General features: G+C 56.0%; 1 protein-coding gene across 5 annotated transcripts in view; it reads right to left on the bottom strand.

Moving 5' to 3' along the window:
* Positions 1–27527, bottom strand: part of NFIC (nuclear factor I C) — a 66653-nt gene that overhangs the window by 24429 nt on the left and 14697 nt on the right. For all 5 annotated transcript variants that reach the window (XM_082380100.1, XM_082380098.1, XM_082380097.1 and 2 more), the window contains exon 2: positions 25672–26203. In XM_082380100.1, coding sequence (XP_082236226.1) covers positions 25672–26203 — 532 coding nt within the window. The remainder of the gene's footprint in view (positions 1–25671; positions 26204–27527) is intronic.

Genomic DNA, 27527 nt, shown 5'->3' with positions numbered 1-27527 from the left:
CCTCGGGCCCCCTCCCCACCGCCTCTGCCTTCCGAGTCCTGGGGGCCCAGCCTGTGGTCTTGGGTTGCCACTCAGGATCCCCAGAGAGGGGGCCGAGGGGCATATTTCTGCAGCTGTGACATTTCCGGCCCCACCCGCCAGGCTTGGGGGCTCCCTCCCACCCCGGCGCCCGCCCCTCCATCTTATCTAAAAATAATCAGGCTCCTTGGCAGCCGGGTGAAGCAGACAGACGCTGAGCTCAGCGTTATTGGCTCCGGAGGCCTAGATGGAGGGCGAGTAGAGCCAGCCCCCTCTGCAGCCCTCACACCCTCCACCCCAGACTGCGGGGGGGGGGGGGGGAGAGGAAATGGACAAGCCCAGCCAGACAGGACCCCTAGCCCCCCCCCCCCATTTGTCTCTCAGGTCAAGGACAAAGGTGGCGGGAATCACCATCAAATGCCAGAGAAAGAGAATCAGGCCCCTCCCACCTGCCATACTCCAAGGCCCAGAGCTAATTGCTGTGTGACCTTAGGCAAGTCGCTTAACCTCCCTGAGCCTCAGAGTCTTCTCTTTCAAATGTGCGAAAGCATCTCACAGGCCTGACTGGGTTGCCAGGAGGTGGCAAGGAGCTGATACATATGAAGCGCTTAGGGCATACGGAGCTCTAGACCCATGGTAACATCCACCCCGTTATTATTATTACTGTTATTTTTACGTCCCTAACATGACCACAAATGTGTTTTCTTGTTCTCATTTCATACTTTCCCTTAAATCATGAAGAGAGCCACAAATCTGGCATTGTTAGTGTACCCATTTTGTACACAAGGAAAAGGGAGGGTTAGAATGACGAAAAAGTGCCCCGCCCCACACCCCTTGCTGTTGTTTTTTTTTACACAGTAGTGTATCATTTTATTTTATTTATTTATTTTTTGTCCGCACCGCTTGAGGGATCTTAGTTCCCTGACCAGGGATCAAACCCCTGCCCGCTGCGGTGGAAAAGCAGAGTCTTAACTCCTGGACCGCCAGGGAATTGCCCTGCCCCTTGTTGTTTTAATTCGGTAGCTAGTGCTTACATCCCGACATCCAGTACGGCGCTGGCGTGAGCCGCCTGGATTCTGCGATGAGACGCGCGTTCCCATCCCAGCTCTGGGAGCCTCCAAGGACACGTTGTCCCGGGGGACGGGGGTCACTTCCCCTGCTGGGGCCTCAGTGCACCCAGGGTTGCTTTGGGGATAATAATAATGATGATGACACTTCGCACAACAGCCACTGGACCCTCGCCGTCTGCCTGGCATCGCGCTTTTGCCTTTGCACACGCTGTGCGCTGAGCACCTACTGGCGGGCAAGACCCAGGGATGCTGTAAACAGCACAGGAGCGGCCCCACCTGCCTCAGTTTCCCCATCCACGATAGGAGCGGATGCAGGCAGCCCTCCTTGGCTGGGCTGAGCAGCCCCCGCGTGGCCGACTAGGCTGGGCAGGCTGGGCAGTGGTGAGAGGGCTGTGCCCGGCTCGGCCCCGCGCCCTGTGGCCGCTCCCGGGCTCGGGCAGCCAGCGGCCCCTTGGAGCCGGCCCGTCCTGCTTGGATGGCCGCATGGCTGGGCACGGGTGGCCACTGGGTTGGGAAGGGCCCAGCCCGGGCAGCCAGCCGTCGGGCTCCAGGCCTTGGGCACAGACCCTCTTCCGGAACCGGCACCCACACGGACTCAGCGGGCAACAGTGCCCATCTGGCACTCAGGGGCCTACCCGAGAAGGGGGGTGTTTCTTGAGCGCCGCCTGTGTGCTTATGCTTTGGAACCAAGCAGCCCAGGCTGTGGGCCTCAGACGCCACCCCTCATCTCTCTGTGCCTCACTCCCCACATCTGTGAAATGGGCACAATTACAGACTCTCCCTCAGAGGCTGCTCGGGAGGGAAAAGGTGATAATGAATGCAATCAAGGGCCCCAAACAGTGGCTGACACGTAGTAAGCACTTCACCAACTGGAGGGAGGGTTTTATTACTATTATTGCTATCTCCTTGCTGTTTTTGTCTTGGGTGCTATTACTTTGTACCTTGAAAGCCATGGCCCTAGTCTACGGCTGGCTCTAGTTTGGAGCCCTTATTCACTGCTCTTGACCTCAGGCCAGCCATATCACCTGTCTGAGCCTCAGTTTCCTCATCTGTAAAATGGGACTATAATAAAACCCACCTCCCACGGTTTGTTGGGTCTCCAAGTCAGCTAATAACAAGTGTAAAAGGGTTGGTGCCAAGTTGATATTCAATACATGGTAGGTTTGGGGAGCAATTGTAAATGAGAGTGTGTTTTTAATTTTGGTTTCTAATTGATCATTGCTAGCATTTAGAAATGCGATTGGTTTGGGGGTGTTAATCTTGTATTCTGCAACCTTGCTGAACTCACATATTAGTTCTAAGAGTCTTTTTCTTTTTCTGGTAGATTCTTTGGGATTTTCTATGAAAACCATCATGTCGCTTGCAAATAGGGCAAGTTTTCTTTCTTTCTTCCTAATGTGTATGCCTCTGATTTCTTTTTCTTGGTTTATCGCACTGGCTAGGACTTCCAGAACCCTGTTGACTGGAAGTGGTGAGAGCAGGTGTCCTCGTCTTGCTTCTGATCTTAGGGGGAACCCATTCGGTCTCTCACCACTAAGAATAATGTTAGCTGTGGTTTCTGCAGATCCCTTTACTGGGCTGAAGAAGCTCTCTCTCTTTTTTCTCCTATACTCCCGGTAGTTCTTTTTAAATTGAAATAAGTGTAGTTTCTAAATAATATGATGCTGTAATTATACGCCATCTCATTAAAAATTGTTTTAATTTGATTTTTAGATTGTGTTGAAATATACATAACATAAACTTTACCATTTAACCATTTCTAAGTGTACAGTTTAGTGGCGTTAAGTACATTCATAGTATCTTGTGACCATCCCCGCCATCACCTCCAGAACTTTCTCATCTTTCCAAACTGAAACTCTGTCCCCATGAAACACTGACTCCCCACCCCTCCCCCAGCCCCTGGCCCCCACCATCTACTTCCTGTCTCTGTGGATGTGACTCCTCTGGGGACCCCCTGTGAGTGGAATCACACACTGTGTGTCCTTCTGTGTCTGGCTTCTCTCCCTGAGCATCGTGTCCTCAAGGTTCATCCATGTTGTAGCAGGTGTCAGAATCTCCTTCCTTTTTATTGTGCCATCTTACTTTTTTTTTTGGCCATGCCGCAGGCCATGTGGGATCTTAGTTCCCCCACCAGGGATTGAACCCCACCCCATGCAGTGCAGAGAGCACAGAGTCTTAATGCTGGACCGCCACGGAAGTCCCTGCCATCTTATCTTTAATCACCTCTAAAACCTCGAACTATTTCTCACCCACCTGCTAACCACCTGCCTGTCATTTGGCTCCTGGAAACCCTTTCTTCTGGAGCTGTCCAGTATGGGAGCCCCGAGTCACATGCAACTTGAAATTTAAATTGGCTAAATTGAAATTAAATTTTCAGGACTTCAGCCGCACCAGTCACCTTTCAATACTCGACAGGCACACGTGGCTGGTGGCGACCGAATTGGACGGCACCGAATACGCCCACCATCACCACACAAAGTTCTATCGGGCTGAGCTGCTCTGGATGTTTCCATGAAAAATCAAGGGAAGAAAAAAAAAAAAAAAAGAGGACACCGATAATTCTTCCTCCTCCCATCTAGAGGCCCAGTCCTAAAATGGACCTTCCTTTGGTCTGAACAGATGGACCCAGAGTGTATAATGCTAAAGGCCAGCTAATGTCCAATGCCCCAAGATGCCCCAGACCCCAAGTGGGCAGCTTTCATCTGCTGAGTTTTTACTGTGTTAGGAGCGCCATAGCACTATCTGATTAAATTTACCCAACTGATGAGGTTGGTAAACTGAGGCCTAGCTTGGGGAGTCTATATCCCAAAGCTGATGTCAATTCAAAGAAATTGTCTGCCTAGCGCAGAGGTTCCTAACTGGGGTGATCCTGCACCCCAAGGCGATGTCTGGGGACATCTGTGTTTGTCACGACTGGGGGGAGCTCCTGGCATCGAGGGGGCGGGGACAGGGAGGCTGGTCTGGGATAGCCCCCCAGAGTCATCCGGCCCCCAGTGTCAGCAGTGCCGAGGCGGAGGGACTCTGTTCCAGATCCATCCATTCTCAGTAGGGGCAAAAACTGGTTCTTGGGGCGATGGAGGGGGCTAAAAATTTTTGCTCTTTTTATTTATAAAACATAGATAGATAGATACAGATACAGTATATAAATAGATATATAATATACCTGTGCTATTAAAATTTCATGAGGTGCAGTGATTAGGGAAAAAAACTGTCTAAAAGGGCTCTTTAGGGGGAGGCAATAATGAAAGAAAAGGGTCTTGTACAATTTTAAAGGGCTGTCAAAAGAGAAAGAAGAGTACGCAACAGAAACCGTAGGTGACCTACCAGGTCTAAAGCATTCACTTCACTGAAAGTCTGCCAACCTCTGCTGTGTGTCCTTGTGCAGGTACTTTGACATCTCTGAGCCTCCATTTCCTCATCCATAAATTAGAGCTGAACTGCACTACCGTTTACTTCTCTCCTTTGATCACTTGGCAAACTGATCGCTGAGCACCTCCAGGGTGCCATGTGTCTAACACGCAGCAGCAACCAAGATGGACACAATTCCCTGCCTTCGTGGCACTGACATCCTAATGGTGGAGTGACAGGCAATGAACAAGTAAGCAAATAAACCAGGAGTATAATTCCAGGCTGTGCCAGGTGCAAGGGAGGCCATGCAACCCAGAGATGTGAGTGGCAGCCCCTGGTGGGTGAGGGGCTGTGACTGGAGCTCCTGGGAGGGTCATCAAGGTCACACCGTGTGAAATGGTACATTCCAATAGTTAATACGTGGTGAGTCACTCCTTTGACTATGTTGAGCTACAAGTTTCCCCTCCACTGACTCATCTAATCTTCGAAACTCCCCCAAGAGGGATATGCGATTATCATCCCCATTTTCCAGATGGGGAAACTGAGGCACAAAGAGAGGCAGGCGACATATTCAAACTCAGGCAGCACCAGGTGGCACCGAAGGGCCCGGGATCAACCCCCAGACACCCCGAGGCCTCACAGTTGGGTCCTGTGCTTTTGACTAGGAGGTGTCCAGTGGGCCCTTGGAGGGGGGGCTCAGTTGGTCCTGCCCCAACTCCAGGACCCCTTTCTTATCAGTGGTTTGGAGTGACCCCCTGTGTTTGGACCCTGTTGTCTGACCAGTCAGATAAAGGCCCCAGCTGGGGGTCCCCTGCTGCTCTGCTTTTGCCAAAGGTCCCTTCTGTCACTAATTGTGGTGCTGGGGACAGCTGGGGGCAGATAAATTGTTTGCATATCTCTGTTCCACTTATGCTGAAAAGCACCCCATGGAAGCAGAGCCCCCAGACCGTACTTTCCATGGGATCAGAGGCCCCAGACCCTGATGCAGAGGCCAGGGAAATTTCAGAGCACCTCCACCTCACTGAGGTGGGAGCTGAGGTGTAGAGTGAGAAGATATGGGATGATGATGATGATAATAATAATAATAACAATAACAACAATAATAATGGCAACTGCTAAGCACAGACAGCTTACCGAACACCAGATGTCAGGCTATGTATTTAACAGTTTCGTCTAACACCCTCCAGCAATCCTTGATCAAGGCTGACAACCATGGGTTACCCAGAGAGGGTAAGTAAGTTACCCAAGGCCATACAGCAAGGAAAGCTGATGGGCCGACCAGGTTTTATCTGCTCCTCTCAAAAATATATCCATGAAAACCATCATTCGAAAAGATACATGCACCCCAGTGTTCACTGCAACACTATTCACAGTAGCCAGGACACGGAAGCATCTAAATGTCCATCAACGAAGGCATGGATAAAGAAGATGTGGTGTGTGTATATATATATATATATATATATATATATATATATATATATATATATATATATACACAATGGAATATCACTCAGCCATAAAAAAGAATGAAATAATGCCATTTGTAGCAACATGGATGGACCTAGAGATGATCATACTAAGTGAAGTAAGTCAGACAAAGACAAATATCATACGCTATCACTCATATGTGGAATCTAATTTTAAAAATGATATAAATGAACTTATTTACAAAACAGAAACAGACTCAAAGATTTCAAAAATGAACTTATGGCTACCAAAGGGGAAATGTGGTGGGGAGGGATAAATTAGGAGGTTGGGATTAACATACACATACTACTATATATAAAATAGATAACCAACAAGGACCTACTGCATAGCGCAGGAAACTGTACTCAGTATTCTGTAATCATCTATATATGGGTAAAGAATCTGAAAAAGAATGAATATATGTATATGTATAACTGAATCACTTTGCTGTACACCTGAAACTAATGCAACACTGTAAATCAACTATACTCCAATAAGACTTACTTTTAAAAAAGGGGGGGAATATTCTTGAATGTCTTATTGAATTTTATATCATGTCCATCACCGGCTTTAAAACGTTTGCCTGTTAATGAGTTCTTTCCTGACCTGGTCGCTGTCCCCCAGATCCCCCACTGCCCATCCCTGAATACGTGGCTTTCTGCAGCCCTGCTTAGATCAGGCGTTCGATTTGGTGCTTTGTGCTGCTCAGAATACATTCCCGACCGCACGAAGAAGACATGAACAGGCCAGAGCAGGACCACGGAAACAAAATGCACGCTCTCAGCTGCCGAGTAGGGGATTTGGGGGATTTTCTATGGGTGTGCCTTGGGGGTGTCTGCAGACTCCACCCGAGCGCGTGGTTCATGGTCAAAAAGCATGAGCATCGCTGCGGGTTTCTCAGGGCAGCTGTTGGACTCCTCAAAGTCTTTCAAATGCACTGGGGTCGTGAAGAAGAGGCTCCAGGTTCCAAACTCGTATGACCTTGGGGCATCTTTTAGAAGCTGGAGTCATACCCTGAAACCTGGGTTGAAGCCCCAGCCCTGGCACAACCCGGCGTGTGACCTGGGACTAGTCAGGCCTCTCTCCCCTCTGAGCCTCAGCTTTCCCCGTCTGTAAAGTGGGCTTTCTCCATTGTTGCCTTACTTTATACGGGTGTGAGGTTGAAATCAGAGGAGCCCCGGGAGGGGAGGGGCCAATCACAAAGGGATAAATACTGTTTGGGTGACAGCATTTTTCCAAACTCAGAAGTTAAACGAACTTTGTCCCCCCTCTGCCCACAGCCCTCCAGGGCTCCCACTTCCCTGGGGGTAAAAGCCCAAGTCCTCCCCGTGGCCCACAGGGACCTGCACGACCTGCCCTGTCCCCTCTCTGCCCTCCCCTCCTCCCTCTCTTCCCCTCGCTCACTCTGCTCCAGCCACGTGGGCGTCCTCACTGTTCCTCCAGAACACCAGGCCTGGTCCTGCCCCAGGACCTTTGCACATGTGGTTCCCTCTGCCCACAACACGGTTCCTTCTGTATCTACGTGGCTCACATTCTCCCCTCACGCCGGGACCTTCCTGAAAGGTCTTTTTTCCCGAGACACACACAAAAGGCTCTCCAGCACGATGCATGAAGCACAGCTAACCACACTCATGCTAGTATAAGTGAGACTGGCCCCGGACAGCGGCTGTATTTCAAGTGACACCCTGGTTTGGCCTGGGACCAGTTTTCTCGACTTCCCAGGTCCGCCGGGTGTTCACAGGCAGCCGGAACGTCACCACCGCCTGTGGCCTTTCCCTCAAACAAACACATGACCATACCGACAATAGAAATGTAAACTGGATCCCATTGACGGAGTGTACAAACTGTTCTTTCCTGTCCGTGGCCACGAGCCCAAATTTGGTCTGTCCCAGCCCATGACAAAGGCGCCGCCGTGGCCTCCGGTCCAGCCCTTCCCGCCCCAGAGCACCCGCCCCCTTTGCCCCGGACAACTCCCTCCATCCTGGTTGCTGAGGCTCCCGCAGTTCCTAACTGGGAGATCCAGGCACCGCCCCAGCATTCATGTCCCAGATGTTTACCGACCACCTACCACTTGCCAGGCACTGGGGAAATGGCAGGGAGCCAAGGCGGGGGAGACAGACAGGAAACGAGCCGACAGAAGGAGCCCGAGATAATTTCGGTGGTTCTAAGTTCCACCGAGGCAATAAAACTGGGTGAGAGGACAGACAGTGGCTGGGGGTGGGGGAGGTGACTTTTGACGGAAAAGTCAGGCGAAACCTCTCTAAGGGCCTAGGGATGGGACGGAGCCAGCCATGGGGAGAGCTGAGGGCAGATGGCACAGCAAGTGCAAAGGCCCCGGGGCAGCAACAAACATGGGACATTTGGGGAACAGAGAGAGCACGTGGCCCCAACACGTACACAAAGCAGGGAGACATGAGACCACTCAGGGCCCCGTGGGCCGCGTGGGAAGCTTGGGCTTTAGTCTCAAGGGCGATGATCTATGCTACATTTTAAAACGTCTCTGGTGATGAGGGTGTGGAGAAATTGGAACCTTCATGCACGGCTGACAGGAATGTAAAATGGTGCAGCCATAGCGGAAAATGGCTTGGCGGTCCCTCCAAAAGTTAAACATAGAATCACCAATGTGACCCACGCCCACGTATACGCCCAAAAGAATTGAAAACAGATACTTGGCCACCCATGTTCACAGCAGCATGATTCATAGCAGCCATAGGTGGAAACACCCCAAATGTCCATCAGCAGGTGATGGATACACAAAATGTGGTCCATCCCTATAGTGGAATATTACTCAGCCTTAAAAAGGAAGGAGATTCTGACACTCGCTGCAGCATGGATGAACCTTGAAGACATGATGCTCAGTGAGATAAACCAGGCACAGAAGGACAAATACTGACTGATTCCACTCACAGGAGGTCCCTAGAGGACTCAAATCCATAGAGACAGGAAGTAGATGGTGGGGGCCAGGGGCTGGGGGAGGGGATGGGGAGTGTTTCATGGGGACAGAGTTTCAGTTTGGAAAGATGAGAAAGTTCTGGAGATGGATGGTGGGGATGGTTGCATGACAGTGTGAATGTACTTAATGCCACCGAGCTGTGCACTTAAAAATGGTTAAGATGGTGAATTTTATATTATATATATTTTACCACAATAAAGCGCGCGCACGCACACACACACACACACACACACACACACACACACACACACACACACATTTAAAAAGTCTGGCTGCTGAGTGAATTCTGGACTCTCAGAGGCTGGAAGTCCGGGGAGAGGGGTGGGCAAACATCCCGGTGGGCATAACAGCCTGGCCCAGGGTGATGGCCTGGGGTGTACGGAGGGGGGTCATATTTAATTTATTTTGGGGATTTACAAAGGACAGGACTTGCTGATACCACAATCGCACTTGTTTAAACCTGGCGGGATACGGGAGAGCCTAGGGTTCCCACTGGGGCCCAGCGGTGCGTCCGCTGGACCCGCCTCGGCTGCCACGGTGCGCTCGCCCGCAGGATTTCTCTTCCAACCTTAGCGGGCTTCCAAATGTAGCTGGCTCTGCCTTGCTGCCACGTCCGCCTCCCAACACCAGCCAGCTAGAGAGAGAACCAAAGCCAGGCCCTGGAATTCCCAGCTCCCCAGTGTCACCGGCCATTTTTAAACATCGCCGGCTGAGGTTCAACTTTCTCTGTCCTGGAAGGCCACGCCGTACACGCGACCCTGGCCTTCATCCTTCTCGCTCTTGCCATGAACCTTCCCTGCCCCTCTCGCTCTCAGGCAAACTCCAACCATCTCTCCAAGCCCGGTTCTAACGTCTCCTTCTCTGGAACACCCTCCCCTGGCCCCTTGTGCAAACCTTGTCCTAGTTCTCATCACACTGGACTGAGTCTGGGTCTTTAAACGTATGAAAGTCGCAAGCCCTCCCCAAGGCCCTGCACGACCTGCCCCGTCCTCTCCCTGCCCTCCCCTCCTCCCTCTCTCCCCCTCGCTCACTCTGTTCCAGCCACACGGGCCTCCTCGCTGTTCCTCCAACATGCCAGGCAGAGTCCTGCCCCAGGGCCTTTGCACATGCTGTTCCCTGCCTGGAATGCCTTTCCTGCAAATGCCTGTCTGGTCTAGCTCCCTCTCTTGCCCAAGAGACCAAGGGGGGGATTATGTGTCCACAGGACCTGGGCTTGACGCTCTGGAAGTCTGGGTTTCATGTCCTCGTATCCCTTCTAAGAAGTGTGACAAAGGATTCCCGTGTATGTCCAGCTATGTTACAACCTGTTTTGTGTCCTGAGTCTCCACCCCCATCCCACATGAGTGTCTGTGCAAACCCAACCATAAGGGGAAACGGTGATTCTTTCACTCAACACATGTATTGAGCACCTACTGTGTACCAGGCCCTGTCCTAGGATCCAGGGACACAGCAACGAACAAAACAGACACAAAGTTCTGCCGCATGAGGTTCATGGTCAAGGCTTCCTCCTGGTCATCTTGAGGAGGGCCAGGAGTTGAGTCACAGCACGAAGGCTTCAGGCTAGACTGAACTTGGACTTCCCTGGTAGTGTAGCAGGAGGACGAGAACCGAAATTGTCCTGGGCTTCAAGCAATTCCAGTACAAACCCTGACTCTCCCTGGAGACACCCCGTCCTGCCCCTGCAGGCTCAAGACCGCAGGCCCGCAAGGCCAGCAATCACGAGAAATGGATGTCAGTCTCACCAATGCTGTGTGACCTCAGCAAAAGTACGTTCCTTCTCTGAGCCTCCACATCCTGGTACACGGGATCTAAAACCCCCAGGCGACACTCTTCCAAGGGCTGTTTGGACAAATCCAAGGGAAAAAAGCAAGATGCTAGACGTTCACGGCCTTCATCCGCCCCCGGGGGAAATCTGGATAAGGCGTCAGGGCCGAGAGGCAGAAGGCCACGGCCGGGGTGACCTCCCGGACGCCGGCCCCCGCCCGGGCCTCCCCCGCCTTGTCCTTCCTGACCCGCCGCGTTCCTCGAGTCTGGACCACACTTTCCATCTCCCTCTGCCCTGCCGCCGGCCGCCTGGGCCCCAGCCAACCTGCTTCGGAATCACTTTCAAAGAAAAGTTTCTTTTTTCTTCCCACCCGGCCTGGCTCTCACCCCCGCCTGCTCCGCGGCCTGGCTGCAGGCCCTGCCGGGCACTGGTGGACACCTCGGGCCAGCGGGTCAGGGCAGCGGCCGTCCACCGCCCCCCGCCGGCCCCAGCGCAGGCCCGGGCGGTGAACGCGCGGCCTTGGGCTGAACTTGGGGCGTCCGGCGGGCGCCAGGGGGGCTTTGGCACAGGTGGTTTGGGGGCGTCCGGGCCGAAAAGTCAGCAAGGAGGCCCCCGTAGGCCGCGGGGCCCACTCTGAGGCCTGCAGGCCGGGACTCGTCCCACCCCGGCCGCTCTTGGCGGCCACGCCACCGATGACATCAGCGCTCTGGCGGCCATTTTCTCAACGCTCCCTCCCGGCTTCCAGATGCTTCTCTGGCCTTGGCGGCCATTTTGTAGGCGCGGGAGGAGCGGGCTGGCGGGGCCTGGAGCCCGGGCTCCCCTCCCGGGGTGGGGTGGGGGGGTGGCCATGGTTGTGGGGGGGGGGCTGGGGCGGCCTGCGCGGGTTAAAGGCACTTGTGCCAGGAGGGCAGCAGCCGTGCCAGGCGGGGGGAGGCGCCCGCCCGCTGCCACCCGAGCGCCGCGCTCCCCACCACCGCCGCCGCTCGGCACAAACCAGACTCCGGGTGGCACCAAGGATGTGAAAAACAAGGTTAAAAATACCCACACGCGCAACCTCGGCCCCCCCTCCCCCCTCCCGGTCCCCTCCAATGTCAAATGTGTCAGCGCCACCCGGGGAGGGGGGCAGACTTAAAATAACTCGCTGTTTACATTTGGAGCAAATTCTTGGCTTTGCCAGCAGCCAAGCCAAGGCCTCGGCCTGCCTCCCTGGCAGCCCGACCCGGGTGTTGGGGGGGGGGTTGTTGGGGGGTGGGAGCCGGGGAGCCACATGTGCCCACGGGCTAAGTGCTCACGTGTGGCCGCAGGAGGGGACGCGGCCCCGGAAGCCGTCTGCGGCCACGCGGTGGATGGAGGCGGCGGAAGCCCGCAGCATCCCCCCTGCCAGGGACGGGGTGGGGGCACCCGGCAGGCCAGCCAGGGGCTGCCGAGGAGACCGGCCCCTCCCAGCTTCCCTTCCTTCTGAAGTTTCTCCGGCTGCGTCACCAGCGCGGCAGCCCCGCGGGAGTCGGGGGTGGGGTGGGGGGGAAGGCCGGAGGCTGGCAGCCAGGCCAGGGAGGCGGGCACCAAGGGGAGGGCTCCAGAGCAGGGCAGGGTCCCGACCGGAGCTGTGTGCCCTCGGGCCAGCCCTGCCCCTCTCTGGGCTAAGATGGGTTCCCTCCCAGTGTTGCCCGGAGGGGTTTCTGGAGAGCCTGCCTGCTTAGTACCTCAGTTTCCTTCTCTGCAGAAAGTAGGTTTTGAGCTGCAAGCAGATTGCTGGGCGCTCCGCTTTACAGACGGGGTCAGAGATCGGAAGGGGCTCGCCCCAGGTCTCACGCCAGTGAGTGGACAAGCGGATGGCGACTCAGTTACTCTGGTTCCAGCGCCCACGTTTTTAACCCGCTGCCTGGAATGCAGGAGGAGGGTGGAGACTAGAGGGCCCAAGCCTGGAGGGAGGGTTAGTGGGAGACTTTTCTCCTCCCCTGGGCTTCCTCTCTTCCCTGAGCCTGGCATGCAGTCGGTGCTCAAGCAATGCTTACACATAGCTGGCAGTCGACAGATGTCTGCAGACAAGTGAGTGCGATTATTCCAGCAGAGCCTGGCACACACAGCACCCAATACATGCCTGTTGCATGAATAATTGGGATGATCCTGATAGGGCCTGGCATACAACAGGTGCAAAATAAATGCTTGTCAGACAAAGGAATCTGAGGAATGTTGGGAAAACTGGGGGATATTCAGAGGGAAAGACCAGGTTTAAGGGCGTGCACTCCAACCAGTGGTGATACAAGGGATTTCTACAACAGGCCGAGGGCAGGGTATAGAATATCACCTAAGCATTGCCTATCTCCGGGCCCCCTTCATTGTTTGAGGATCAGCAGAAATCCTCTTTTGGGAAGCCCACCCAACTGCTCCAGGTCCTGGATATCAGAGGGCAGGACCTCTGGGCAGGAGGAACCCAAGAAAATAACAGAAACCTGGCCTGGGGGCCCAGGAGGACTTCCTGGAGGAGGCGACATTGGAGCTGGGGCCTTGATGTCTGAGTAGGAGTTTGCCAGGCACAGAAGGGGCTTGTAGGGAGAGAGAACAGTGTATGAAAATGATAATAATCATAACTTCCATTTACTGAGAGCTTATATTGCCAGGAGCTACATACAGATTTACAGAGGGGCAGAGGAGGCCTCAGGGAGGTTAGGCAATTGGGCCAAGTGCACAAAGCTGGGACTCGACCCACGCAGACAGACTTGGCCGCACCACCTGCTGCCTCACTGAACGTGTCTGGGTCTGGCAGAGGCTAGGCAGGCACATGGTAGGTATGCAGCAAAGACAGACAGCCCTGGCTGTCTGGGGTGGGCCAGACTGTCCAGCTCCAGCCCTTCTACAGGGCAGAGGAGGACAGGCCTGCTCCAACCGGACAGGGCTGCAGTTTCCAGGCAGAGGGGTCTTGGCTCCTACTGCCCCCTCCTTGGCCAGAAGGGCCCCAGCTAACCCAGGAGCCTCTAGGAATCTCCTCCTCAGCCAGCACCTAAGGGGAACTGGGTGATGGGGATGGGGGGAGACCAAAGACCCCCCCCATAGGTCATGCCAGTACCCCAGGAAGAAGGTGTCTAGACTGGCCAGATAAATCCTTGCAGCCTCTCCTGGGTGTCCAGTAATTCCTACTGACCCCCGCAGTGTGCCTATTTCACGGATTTGGAAACTGAGGCCCTCTGAATGGCTTGAAGCCAGGCCATCTGTTCCAGGGGCATCTCCTTGCCCGATTGGCTGTGTGACTCCAGGCTAAGCACCCCCATTCTCTCTGGATCTCAGTTTCCCCAGGTGTCACACGGGGCTGGGACAGTGTGCTAGCAGCCTACATGCCTTTCTGTGCTGGCCTTTGACCAGGTGTCACAGGGGTTCTGTGACTGTGGTCCCATTTTGCAGGGACAAAACAGGGGCTCAGTCGCGGGGACTCAGTTGCCCAGTGGCTCATCTCAGTGAGTACCGTGGGTTTCCACATGCCTGCCTCCCATGCCGGGGGGCTCCCTCACTCCCAAGCCTCCTGCACTATTGCTGCTGGTCACTGAATGGGCACCTACTGTGTGCCAGTGCTCCTGGAACCCACCGAGCAGTTACAGATGATCATTCCCATTTCACAGATGAGGAAACTGAGGTGCAGGGCGGGGCAGATGCCAGCCCAAGCTCACCTGACGAGATGGGGAATAAAAACGGGAACAATGCAGCCACGCAGGTGGAACACCCAGCTTGGGGCTGGGCACCCGGCAGTTGCCCGCACAGCCCGCCCAGAGCCCCGCGGGCCACCCAGGCACCAGAGCCCTACCCCTGCTTGCCCGCAAACAACGTCCTGACTCCAGTAGGGGCCCTGGGTGTGACCGGGGGCCCTGCGCTTGCCCGCCCCTCCTTTCCCTGCCTAGGTCCAAGTAGGAGGTAAGGGGGCCAGCGCCAGCCTCCGAAGGGGCCCCATAATCCAGGTGACCCACGTGCCCTGTCCTGCTCCACCCAGGCTGACCACTGCCACTGAATTCTCACGCTTCTGGAATCAGCCTCTGCCTGGCTGGCCCTCACTGTCACCCGCCTATGCCTGAACCAGTGCGGTGGCCTCAGCCCTGGTCTCTCAACTCCCACCCTCACCCCCCACAGTCTGTCCTCCCCACAGTGGCCAGAGGGCGCCTGTGAGCACCTGAGTCAGGCCCCGCCCCTCCTCTGCCCACAGCCCTCCAGGGCTCCCACCTCCCTAGGTGTAAAAGCCCAAGTCCCTGCCCTCCCCTCCTCCCTCTATCCCCCTCCCTCACTCTGCTCCAGCCGCTAGGGCCACCTGGCTGTTCCTCCAACACACCAGGTCCTGCCCCAGGGCCTTTGCATAGGCTGTGCCCTCTGCTCCTTCCCCACTTCTTCACACAACTGCTTCCTCTTCACCCTCAGGTCTCAGCTCAAATGTCAAGTCCTCAGACAGTGCCTCCCCAAATAGCCCACCACTCTCTATTCCTTGCCTTTCTTTATTTTTCTCAATAGCCCTTATCACGAACTTGTTCTTTGTCCATCTCCCCCACCAGACTGTGAGCCCCGCAAGGCCTGGAATTTTGTCTGTCTTGTTCGCAGTACAGGGCTTGGCACACAGTAAGCGCTTAATAAATATTTATTGACTACCAAGAAGCTGTACTGGCTGAGTGTGTGCTCGATGCCATCTTAACCCTTCGCATGTCTGAATTCATTTCCCTCTCAGTAACCTAGAGAGGCAAGCATATTTTACAGATGGGGAAACCAAGGCCCAGAGTGGATCGCCATTTGCCTGAGGTCACACAGTGAGCAGGTGGCGGGGCCAGCACCCCCGTTAGGCCCCACTGCCTTCCTTCACTGACACCACCCCCCTTGCCCAGATGGGGAAACTAAGGCTCAGGGAGAAAAGGGACTAGCCGAGGGTCAGAAGCAGAGTGGGCTTTGTGCCTCCTGGGAAAGAACAGAGTGATGATAAACAACATCAACAGCAATAATAATAATGACGGCAATGATGGCGCTGATGGGTACAGAATCGGCCAGAGTTTATAAGGCTCCCCTCCGTGGGTTGGCACAGGGCCCTGGAGGGGAGACTCGGGAGACACCAGCCCCTTTAAGAGCTTCCCCCTCCCCAGCTGGGGCTGGCCCGGCCTCCCCTTATGTAAGCAGGCCAGCTGCCCTTGCATAACCTGGTTACATAAGGAAGCAGGGAACAGGCTTGTCCATCCGGCAGCAACCTGTCCCGGGCTGTCTGTGGGGCCGGCCTGGGGCACAGGAGCGCCGAGGCCGCCCAGAGTGGCTACCGGGTGCAGCCCCGTTCGAGGCCCTCTGGGTTGGCTCCTACCTGGGGGACGCCCGGAACTCCCAGCCACAGCATCCTCGGGGCGGGAGAAGTGAAAGGCTTCTAGCCTGAAAGTGGGCAGGGGCGGTTCCCGTTGCTCTGAAGGGGAAACTGAGGCCCAGAGACGGCAAGCGAGCAACCTGAAGCTTCACAGCCCCAAGCGGAGGGTGGAGGTGGCAGAGTTGGGTGAAGTCTGGGCTGCGTAGCCTCAGCCAGAGCCTTACCGCTCAGCTCCTCCGTAAAATGGGGCTACATAATTGCACGATGGGCACAGAAGAGCGCCGACTGTGTACTAAACCTGGCCCAGATACTATTCCATCTGCCCAACGACACCCCCCCCACCCCGCCCCCGCCGGGTGGGCACAAGGAGCTGCAGATACAGATGGGGAAACGGCGGCCAAGACAGGAGAAGGAATTTGTGCCAGATGAAACCCAAGCCCCACCATGCACACACAGCCCCAGGGCCACCGTCTGATCACGTGGGGCTGGGATGTCCAGGTGCGGTGCTCCCCCGCATGTATGCACTTCAGTTCCTCCATCCTTGGGAGGCTGGGGGGTGGGGCTTGAGAGCGAAGCGGCCCCCTCTTTTCCCCTCTCTCTGGGCGCTGGCTCTTTAAGACAGCAGGCTGCCAGAGCTTGTCCCGGGGTGACCCTAAGGGGAGGGTGTGGTCAGGAACAAGGGGCCCATTCAGCTGCTGTTGCCGCCTCCGGGCAGCCCACAGGCTGCCCGGAGGCGGTGAGGGGAGGAGACTGGCCTAGACCAGGAGAGACTGGGGCTGGGCAGAGACAGGGACTGAGAGAGACAAAGAGACGGAAAAAGAGATCCAGAGACAGAGACTGAAAGGGAACACGTGACCTTGGCTGCATCTCTCATCTTCCTGGTTTCCCCATGCGAGGGTTTGAGGCTAGCCACCCCCCTCACCGGGCCCCGGCCAGGCTGCAGCCCCCAAAGGTGCTCCTTGATCCAGCTGAACCTGGCATCCACTCACCAGCACCAAAATCCTCTAGGCCCAAAGGAGGGGTCCTGGGACATTCTGGGGGAGGTCCCTGACACACCCCAAACAGCCCCTTCCCAGGGGACCGTTGTAGGCCCTCAGATCTGCCCTCAGACCTGGGTTTGAATCCAGATGCTACCTTTTAGCTGTGTGACCTCAGGTTGGTGTCTTAACCTCTCTGGGTCTCAATTTTCCCATGTGATAAATGCGGTTCATGATAATCTCTACCTTTGTGGAATTAAGGTGAAACGAAATGGTACTAACAATTCCTGACATTTACTGAGAATTTAATTTAGTTAAGCCCTCAATATGCCTGCAGTTCCCCCATAAATGCACCCCAACACCCCAAACACAGACAGACAACCCCTGCCTCCTGCCAAATGTCACAATCCCCAACTACAGCCGCTGCCTTCCAGCGAGGACCTACTAAGCGCTCCCTCCCCACAACAGCCCCACAAGCGCCTCTGGAAACACACACAGGGTTCCATGTCCAAACATCTAATAAATAACAGACGTTTACTGGGGATTAAACAAAGTCCTGATTCTTATTCCTGGGCCCCCCTAGTCCCAGGTTCTCATAGTCATGTATCCTCACAAACTGCTCCCAAACCTTTTCCCACAACAGGGCCCCCATCCACCTTGCTGCCCCCAAGCACGCAGCCCCTGACTCAGCCAGTCTGCAAAAAGCCTCAAAAAAATGAAAATTGACCTCCTTCTCCCTCTGCAGGCATCTTTTCTGTAATGTTCTGCTCAGTCACCCGGGGTCTGAGGACAGGCTTACTCGACTCTGACCTGAACTTTCTGGATCCCTGCCTCAGAGAATTCTAGAACCTGCCCTGGATGTTCTAGAACCCAGCTCGAGAACATTCTAGAGCTTGTCCTTGGCCGTGTGAAAACCCAACGAGTGGAATTCTGGAAACTGTCGTCCATGGTCACGAATACACTTAAGGGCTTCTTGGATATTGACGAAACCAATACTTGATTGGATAATTGATGATTGATTTGGGAGTTTTAGAATCGGTCCTCACATTCTCAAGAACCCAACTTGGGAGATTTGAGATCTGCCTTGGAATTCTCTGGAACGCAGATGCTCTAGTGCTGACACGGCATCCACTGGCCACGTGTGGCGTTGAGCGCCTGAAATGTGGCCAGTCTGAAACACACAGTGAATCTCAAAGACTTAGGACAAAAAAGAAGGTGAAACATCTCAATAAATTTTTCATATTGATTATGTGTCGAAATGACAATATTTTGGATGTCCTGGGTTAAACAGAATAGGCTGTTAAAATTAATTTCCCCTGTAGGTTTATACTTTTAAGTGTGGATACCAGAAAAATTACCTGTATGGCTCGAGTTGTATTTCTACTGAATTGTGCTGCTCTGAACCCACCCGGGAGAATTCTAGAATTGTCAGATGGTAAAGATCCCAGCTCTGAAGCGTCTAGAACTCAGGCCTTGGAAATTCCAGAACTTGTCCCTTGGAGGATCTAGAGCAGACCTCAGCTCTGGCAATCTAGAGCACCACCAGCCACAGCCCCCCTCCACCCCGCCCTGGGCCTTGAAAACCCTTTCCCATTTGCAAGCCATTTACCGTGAAGTACCAGGGTCTCCCATCCTGGCACCCATCCAAGTCAGCCTGGGACAGAAGATGGGACAGAATGGACCAGAGGAAGGGCCCTTACTGGGCCGCCCTGGGCAATGCCCCGCCCCTCTCTGGGCCTCAGTTTCCTGATCTGGACAAGACATCCAGTGTTCCCACGTGCCCCCTCCCTTGTCCCTCACCGACTCTGACCATCTGCGACTTCCTGCCCACGCCCAGCTGGAGGGAGAGGGGCCGGCCTGGCAGCTGTCTGCGGAAGGGGGGGTGCCCAGAGATGTCCCTAGCTGCCCTCAGCCTCCCCTGGGCTCGCTGGGCACAGGGCCAGGGTGGCAACTGCAGCCCCGCCACGCCGGGGTGGCCGCCACAGGTGCATCGAGCTGCCTCCCGTTTTCTGAGGGCTCCGCACCTCTCGGGTCCTCAGGATCCTCTGCGGCCCTGCCTTGGCAGGTGCAGGCGTGCAAGCTGGGCGCCCACGCAGGGGTGTCCATGGGGGAGGGAGGACCTACTCAGGCTACTCAGGAAAGAACTCCAAATATTTCTGAGCACTCATTGTGCTAAGAGGTTCCTTTCTCATAGATACGATCTGAACTCCAATCGCTGGACACTCCCTATGCTCAATTTGCAGATGAAGAAACAGAAGCACAGAGATGGGCACTAACTTGCCTAAGGTTGCCCAGCTGGCCAGAGGGCAGAGCTGGGGCTAGAAACAAAGGAATGATGATGATAATAAAGGCGGTGATAATAATAACTAGGATTATATTACCATCACTGATTTTATTTTTATTATTTATCATTGCAGTATAATAGACGATGTACTATTATTCATTATTATTATCGGTTTTTTTGAATTTTTAAATTGAAGTCTAGTTGATTTACAAATTATTATTATCAACAACAAATAATTTTTTAAATTGTGGTAAAATATCAGTAGCATAAACTTTACCATTTTAACCATTTTTAAGTGTGCACTTCCGTGGCATTAAGTACATTCACACTGTCCAGCGACCATCCCCACCATCAATCTCCAGAACTTTCTCATCTTCCCAAACTGAAACTCTGTTCCCATGAAACACTGACTCCCCAGCCCCTCCCCCAGCCCCTGGCCCCCACCATCTACTTCCTGTCTCTGTGGATGTGACTCTCTAGGGACCTCCTGTGAGTGGAATTAAACCGTATTTGTCCCTTTGTGTCTGGCTTCTCTCACTGAGCATCATGTTCTCCGGGTCCATCCATGGTGTAGCAGGTGTCAGAATAGCCTTCCTTTTTAAGGCACCAAATCATGTGTGAGCATTTACTGTGTGCCAGGCCCTGTCCTAGCACTCTTCATGCATTAACTCATTTAACCCTACCCAGCCCGGTGAAGCAGGCACCATCTGTATCATGCCCATTTCAGAGGGAAGGAAACTGAGGCCCAGAGCAGTGACGTCACCTGCCCAAGGTCACACAGCTCACGAGCAGCGGGATTTGAACCTGGGCCATCTGGCTACAGATCGTGCCCCTACCTCTTCCGGACACTGGGCTCCCACCTGCTGGGTTAGCGGCTCCCTCAGCACCACTAACCAGGAGCCCAGAGGCCTCCTGCTGCCGCTATAAATACATCGTCAGCTGGTGTCTGGACCTCACCCCCGGGTAGCCACCGCCTCTGCACAGACAGACGGCTGGTCCACCTGGCTGCTCAGCCCCGGGGGAGTCCAGGCTGCCAAGAGCCCCTCACCCCTCCGCCACCCAGACACCTGGAGAGGCGGCTTCCAGTGGGGGCCCATCCTGGGTCACAGGTGCCCCTGCTGGTTCACTAGATGCACTGAGGTTCTTCCCCTTTGCCACCTGGGGCTGGGAAGAGGATCCGGGAAGGGACTGAGCGTTTATCCAGGGCCTCCTGTATGCTGTCCGGGGATCACTCCAATCATCAATGCAGTGGACATAGTTCTTATTTTCTCCACTTTCCAGATGGGAAAACTAAGGCGCAGAGAGGGGATTGCACCTCACACAGCCTGGAGCACGTGTGGACACAAACTGTATCCATTACACAAGCCAACCGGTGCCCTCACACGCGCTCCGGTCCACATCCGCCCTCTGTCTCCCCAGCACAGGGCCAGTGTTGGGATGAAGATTAACAGGGGTTGGAGGAGACGGCAGCACCCTTAGTCAGGGTCTGGCTTGTTACTCTCTGTGGCCCCACAAGGCCCTACCTTCCTGGCCTCAGCTCTCCTCCAACCCCAGACCAGAGAGGGCAGGGCTCTGCCCTAAGTCACACAGCAAGCCAGGAGCAGAGCTGAGACTGATCCAGGCCCCCTTGCTCCAGGCCCTTTCTCCTGCCATCCGAGCCCAGGGTGTGCTTTATGGAGACCCCAGCCCCCAGGCTTGGGCACGGTAGGCACTTCGGGAACGTTCACCGATATTCATTCATTTGTTCACTGTGTATTCTGGGCCAGCTCTTTTCATGATCTGTACAACTAGGAAGGTGTGGGTTCCATCTGATAACCTCAGAAGCGGTTTTTAGGTTTTTTCCTTTAATGGTTTCAAGGAGTCAGGATCTGTGGGTTCTAATTTCGCCCTATCTCTTAGGAGCTGTGTGACCTTGGGCAAGTGGCTGACCATCTCTGGGACTGCTTCCTTATCAGAAACAGGGGAGAAGGTAATAGTCCCTCCTTCCCAGAGTGGTGGAGAGAATGAAACCAGATGTAGGATGGGCTCAGCACCGGGCACACGATATGTGTTTGCTGTTACTATTATCTCTGTTGTTATTATTGTTTCCCAGGTCCATCCAGGAGGCGATGGGGACCCCTGCCCCCAGTTCCTCCTGACCCCTCCCTGGGCACCCTGGGCAGCTCCTCTAGCAGCTGCGAGCTTCCCAAGCCAGCCCCTGCCCACAGCGCCCTTCCGGGAGGTTGGCACCGAACAAGGCGGGAACAGGAGGCGGGAACGGGAGGCCAGCCCACGGCAGCGTCAGCAGATGGGCACCATCTGGGCTGGCGGGGCTCGGGGCGGGCTGGCAGCTGCCGGAGCGGGCGGGCCTGGCAGCCCCTCCCCCTCCCGCCCTGGCACGGTGCCCGCCCGCGCCTCAGGTTTCTCTGGCCGCCAGAGGGGGCGGGGAGGCCTGGCTGGGCTTCGGGGCTGGGCAGGCGGCTTCCCTCTCTGGGCCCTGCTTTCTCCAGACTCCTTCTCAAATGGGAGGCAGGAGAGAGGAGAGCCGGCTCACCCACTCCCGGCCTCCCCATCGCCAGGCACAGGGCCTCACCTCCCCCTCTAGCACCTGTGCTCGGGGCCATTGCAGCCCCAGGGCCTTTGCACTGACTGTGCCCCCCCCAATGCCCCACACACTCTCACTCAAATCCCTCTGCAGCTCCCTCACTTCTTTCAGGCCTTCCCTGGCCAGAGTGCCTGCCCCGCCATCCCTCTCCACACCCTTCCCTGTCATTAGGTTTTTATTAATTTAACTGAGAATTGTCAGGTTGCCCATGCCCTGCTTAACTGCACACATCCCTCCCCCTAAAGTGCACGCATTGAGTGGGCAGCTCCAATGTCCCAAGGTGGAGCTCATGTCTCCCCCTCATCATGGCCCCCCAGCTGCCCTCTAGCCCACCTCCAGGGCACACACGGAGTCCACCCCTGGAATCAGGCCCCTGTGTCCACAACGGTGCCAGATGGATGCCTGGAGAAGCCAAATTTGGCCCCAGGCGGTGCCCTGGGCTCTGATCAGCCTGGCAGCCCCAGCGCTAAAGGGACCTCCTCATGGCTCGTCCCCACCCTTCTCTCCTCCAAAATAAACCCGAGGATGGAGGCCTGGGATTCCCCTTTGGGGTGCGGTTCCAGCAGTCCGCCTGACACCCCCTGGGAGAGATACGGACAGAGGCCGTGTGGGGAGCTGGACTTCGTCCCCTTGTCTTGGGACAGGGAAGGGTCGAGTGTATGATGCGTCTGTGGGTCTCTCTGTGTCTCCCCATGTCTCTGGGTCTCTCTGTCTCTCTCTCTCACTGTCATTTTGTCGGCTCCAAGGCCCCGCTTCTGACGCTAGAGGTGGTACCTCCTTTCAGCCGAATGGCGGGTGCCTGTCCCACCACCCACCCTGTGACACCCGCCCCCAGAAGCCAACCGAGGCCCATTTCCCCCACTCCCCATCAATCCCATGGCCTCCTAGCAGGGCTGATTTGAGTGGGCACAGCACTCTGGCCTTGGCCTGGACCCCCTGCAGCCCTGGGACCCACAAGGTGAGAGGAGGGAGGTGACCAGTTGTCTCTGAGGTCAGATGACTACCTGGCTGAGAAGAGAGACATAACTCTAGCCCAGATGAAGACGGGGGTCCTGCGGTGGAAGTTGGGGAGCTGAAGCTCAGCAGGGGGGTTCTGGGGGCCAGCCTCAGCCTGGGAACCCCGGATGAGGCCCTAGCTGGTAGGAGCCTAGAACACAGACTCAGCCCGGAGGTGGCCAAGCCACGTTGACTGGATACCCACATCCTACACTGTGATTGACTTCCATCCCCTTCCGCCACCGAGCGTAGAAGGCTAGCAGGGGTGTCAGCAACAGAACCTGCCCATGTCCAAACCCTAACTCTGCCCTTTCCTAGCTGTGTGACCTTGCACCGGGCAGTTATCTTCTTTGGGTTTTGGTTTCCTCATCTGTAAAATGGGTACAATGATCCCTGCCTTGCAGGGTTGCCATGAGAATGGAAAAGAATTGCTAAGTCCTCAGAAAAAATGCCTGACGGAGAGAAAGTGGAGCTGGGAGTTGGGGTTTTGAAGCACAAGTAGGAGTCTTCCAGACGGGAAAGGCATTCCAGGCAGAGGGAACAGCATGGGCAAAGGCATGGAGGCGGGAAATCATAATCCTAATGAGGACGATAACGTTGATAACAACGGTCCACAAAGCCCTAGCCCTGTGCCTGGCACCTGTGTTCACGACCGCATGGGGGTTATTTGTTGAACGCTTACCATGAGAACACAACATTCCTACCGGACAGCTATGTTTGAGTGCCCCATTTTAAAAACAAAGAAAGCAGGCACAGAGAGATTAAGTGACTTGTTTAGGATCACCCAGCCTAAGTGACTTGTTTAGGATCACCCAGCCGTTAGGCAGGCGGCTGAGCTGGGCGTGGGTTCCTGGCCCGGCCCTCACGCCCGACCCTCACTCCCAGCCAGCTGAAGCTGGGTCAGCTGGGGCCTGTCTGAGCAGCAGTGGTCCCCTGGGATGATGGAGCCTGCACGGGCGGGCGCAGCAGCCTTGACCTTCCCCGGCCCCCACGTGAGGATGCTGACCAGACCGGCCAGCAAAGTCATGGCAGTCGGACGCGAAGGTGTCTGGGGAGGCCCGGAGGCCTGGCCTGCCTGCTGAGCTGAGGGGGGAGGGGACCGCTGGGGGAGGGGAGGCGCCCGGAGATTGTGCTGACGCTGGCAGAAAACTCGCTTCAAAATTTTATCAGCTCAGCGCGGAGGAGGAGGATGGATGTGGTGAGAGAGACCAGGACCTGCATGGTAATGGGCACTGCAGCCCCCAAGGCTGCCCCTGCCCACACCCCCAATCCCGCCCGCAGCAAACAGTCACCTTGTCTACCCCTCTGCCTCTGGCCCCCCTGCGTTTAGTGCTAATTGGTGGGGGCGGGGGAGGGGCAGATGGGGTCAAGGTCAAGGAATCAAGGTCAAGACTGGGAAACTCTGCCCCAGCTCTCCCTCCCACACACAGTGGAGACCAGGAGACCTCATGGAATCCTCACAGCATCGCTAAGAGTTGGCATGGTTGTTACCCCCACTGTACAGAGGAGGAAACTGAGGCACAGGACGGGGACTCAGGCAAAGTCACACAGCCAGCACACCACCTGGCAGGGCTGCGTTCGGAATCTGGGCGGTCCAGCCCCGGAGTTCCCTCTCTTCTCACCACCCCTCCCCCAGCCTTCCTCCATCATTTCTGGTTGTGATCACATGGGCTCCTGTGGGGTCTACGGGGGCTTGGGGCTGGGTTTGCAACCCGAGTGCACCCACCTGACACGCTCAGGCAGCCCCGGGTGTGTGCGGGTTCACACCCACGTGTGTACCAGCCTGGGTGGGCACGGTGGGGCATGGGACATGTGCCTGTTAGGGTCTCCGGGCACACCTGATTCCATCCGCATGAAGACAGTCACAGCTGCCACCCGCCACGTGGCAGGCCAGAGTCCAACGCGCTACACACACACACACACACACACACACACACACACACACACACACACACGATCTCGGCGAGTCTCCCCAGGCCCAATCCACGTAAGGATGCTGATACCCTCCATTTGACAGCTCCACTGGCCACACCACCAGGAACAACGGGGCAACAGACCCCACCGCCCTCCCAGCCAGGGCCTGCCCTTGGCCACCAAGACCTGCCGACCTTCAGCCTCCACATCTCTGTCCAGGCGGCTGACCTCCTGGGATACCCCCACACTCATCACTGCCCAGTCGTTCTGCAGAGCTCAGCTCCGTGGAGGCCCCTCCTCTGGGAAGCTGCCGTGGATTTCCCCATCCCCGCAAACCCTGCTAGTCTCCATGTGGGCCATCTGACCACAGAGCCAGCAAACACCCAGCTGGCTGGTGGGGGCCACTGGAGACCAGAGAGACTGCTGACCTAGCCAAAGTCACACAGCGCCCCAGCTTCCCACTCGGCCGAAATATGGGACCTGTCGGGTCTCTGGGGGAAGTCCGAGAGTCAATCAACCATCAGTCACAAAGTGCAACCCCAGCTCTCCTCCAGCTTTCCCAGGAGGGATAAGATTGTCCCCCGTGCATCCGTCACTGGCCTATCCTCACCCCTGTTGCCAACAGACCTCCTGGGACAGGGTCTCACCTCCTGAGACCTGCCACTCCCCTTGGACCCCTGACCCCCCAAGGTCAGGGCCTGCCTCTACCTTCAGAGCCCCAGGACGCACCTGCCCCCCACCCCAGACTCTCCCTGAACCGGACCTCGTCCCCTTGGCCCTTCACAGGGCTCACATCCTCCCCCTGCACCTGTCCCCGCCCTCGGACTTTAAGGCCAGCCTCCTGGCTCCTACCTTTGCATGCGCCCACCTCCCTGCCTCGGGTAGACCGCTCGCACGTGGGCCCGCATCCCCCCCTCGACGACCTTCCAACGCACCCCCTTTCGGCCTCGCCAGATCCACATGCACGCGCAAGCCCCGCCTCACCTCGCTCGCGCACGAAGTAGGCCAGGTAGAGGTCGAGCTCCTTGACCGCCACGCCGATGTGGTGCGGCTGCACGCAGAGCACCGGGTGGCCACACTGCGCCGCCTTAACCAGGCGCTCGCCGTCGGTGCTCTCCAGCGGGATGCCTTTGAAGAGGATGACCATGACCAGGTCCAGCCGCCACACCTTGTCAGCCTGGCGCAGGCAGTCGATGCGGCGCATCTTGCCCTTCTGGTCGGGGTTGGAGAGCACGCAGCCCGGCGCCTTCTTGCCGGTGATGGCCAGCACGAAGTCCTCGCGGCACTCGGGCCGGATGTCCTTGCGCAGCTTGGCCAGCAGCCGCGACGCCCATTTCTGCTTGACCTCGGCCTTCTCGCCCAGCAGCTCGTCCTTCACCGCGCGCTCCTCGTCCTTCGACATCCGCTTTTCGTGCTTCTTGAAGTACTTGCGCTTCCGCGCCTGCAGGTTGAACCAGGTGTAGGCGAAGGCGCGGACGTGAGGCAACAGCGCCTCGATGAACGGGTGGAACTCATCCTGTGGGGCGGGAGAGACCAGAGGTCAGGAGGCGCTGGGGCCCGTGGACCCACTGCCCCGCCCGTAAGAATGAGGCTGCAGGGGCCCCAGGCAGACCCGCTAGAAGGAGGGCCAGGCAGAGGTGTGCAAGGGGCTGCTGCAGATCCCTCCATGTCCTGGGAAAAAAAGTGGAGGCCAGTGGGGACCCAGCAGAGGCTCACTGGGTCGTTTGAGAACCCATTGCCCAGATGGGGAAACTGAGGCTTGGACCACGTGGGAGGCACAGGCCAAGGCAGTCGTTCATGGAGGACTGTCTTGAACCCCAATGTACAGGCAGGACAAGCTGGTGGTCCCAGGTGGAGGCTGATGGGGACCCTTTGTACAGATGGGGAAAACTGAGGATGGTGGAATGCTGGTGGCACGGATCCATTCTCTGCCTTCTAGAACTGGGGTCAGCAAACTTTAAAAGTACCATAAAGAACCGGATAGTGAGTATTTTTGTGTCTGTTTCAACTGCTCCACTCTGCACTGTAGTGCAAGACTGGCCACAGAGGAGCTGTAAGGGATGGGCATGGCAGTGTTCCAATAAAACTTTATTTATAAAGACAGACGGTGGGCACTGGGCCCTGTGACTGTAGTTTGCAAACCACTGAACTAGAGTGTGAGCTCAAATGTCCAGAGCAGGGCTGAGCACACACTGGATGCTCACGATTCCAGGAGCAACCAGGCTCAGAGGGTCACTTGGGGCTTGTCTGTCAGACCTACTGCTCAGCAGAGGAAGCTGACACCAGACAGGGGTCCAAGGGCTGCCTCAACTGGCTCTTGGCAGTGATGAAAAAACTGAGGACAAGACGTCATTCCTATAGCCCAGATGTACAGACAGGACTGGCTGAGGTCCACAGGCCAAGATGGGCCACCTGGATGTCAGGGGCTGATGGAAGGGTGGGGAGGCAGTTCCTGCATAGAGGGGGTGGTTCCTGCATAGACCCATTACAGGGGCGGGGAAAGCTGAGGCCCAAGGAGGCAAGACAGCAGAATGCACCAGAGAAAGGGGAGCTCAGCCATGGAGGTTTAGAGCTGGAGAGAGAGAGTCCCCTGGGGGCCAGTTCACCCTACCCTGTCCCCCACAGACCTATTCCACAGATGGAAAAACCGAGGCCTGGGAGGCTCAGCGACCTGGCCAGAGCTGTGACTTCAACATCCCCCTCCCTCTGCCTGAGTGGTGCTGCTGGGTGGCCACAACACCCATTTTATGGATGAAGAAACAGACCCCAAGAGGGGACCCAACCATGAGGGGCAGAGCTGAGACAGGAACACACACCCATCTGACGTCCCCACGAAAACA

Source organism: Balaenoptera borealis (assembly GCF_965194805.1).
Source record: "Balaenoptera borealis genome assembly, chromosome: 2".
Lineage (NCBI taxonomy): Eukaryota > Metazoa > Chordata > Mammalia > Artiodactyla > Balaenopteridae > Balaenoptera > Balaenoptera borealis.
Note: the sequence above shows the minus strand (reverse complement) of the source record. Positions and strands in the feature narration are given on the sequence as shown.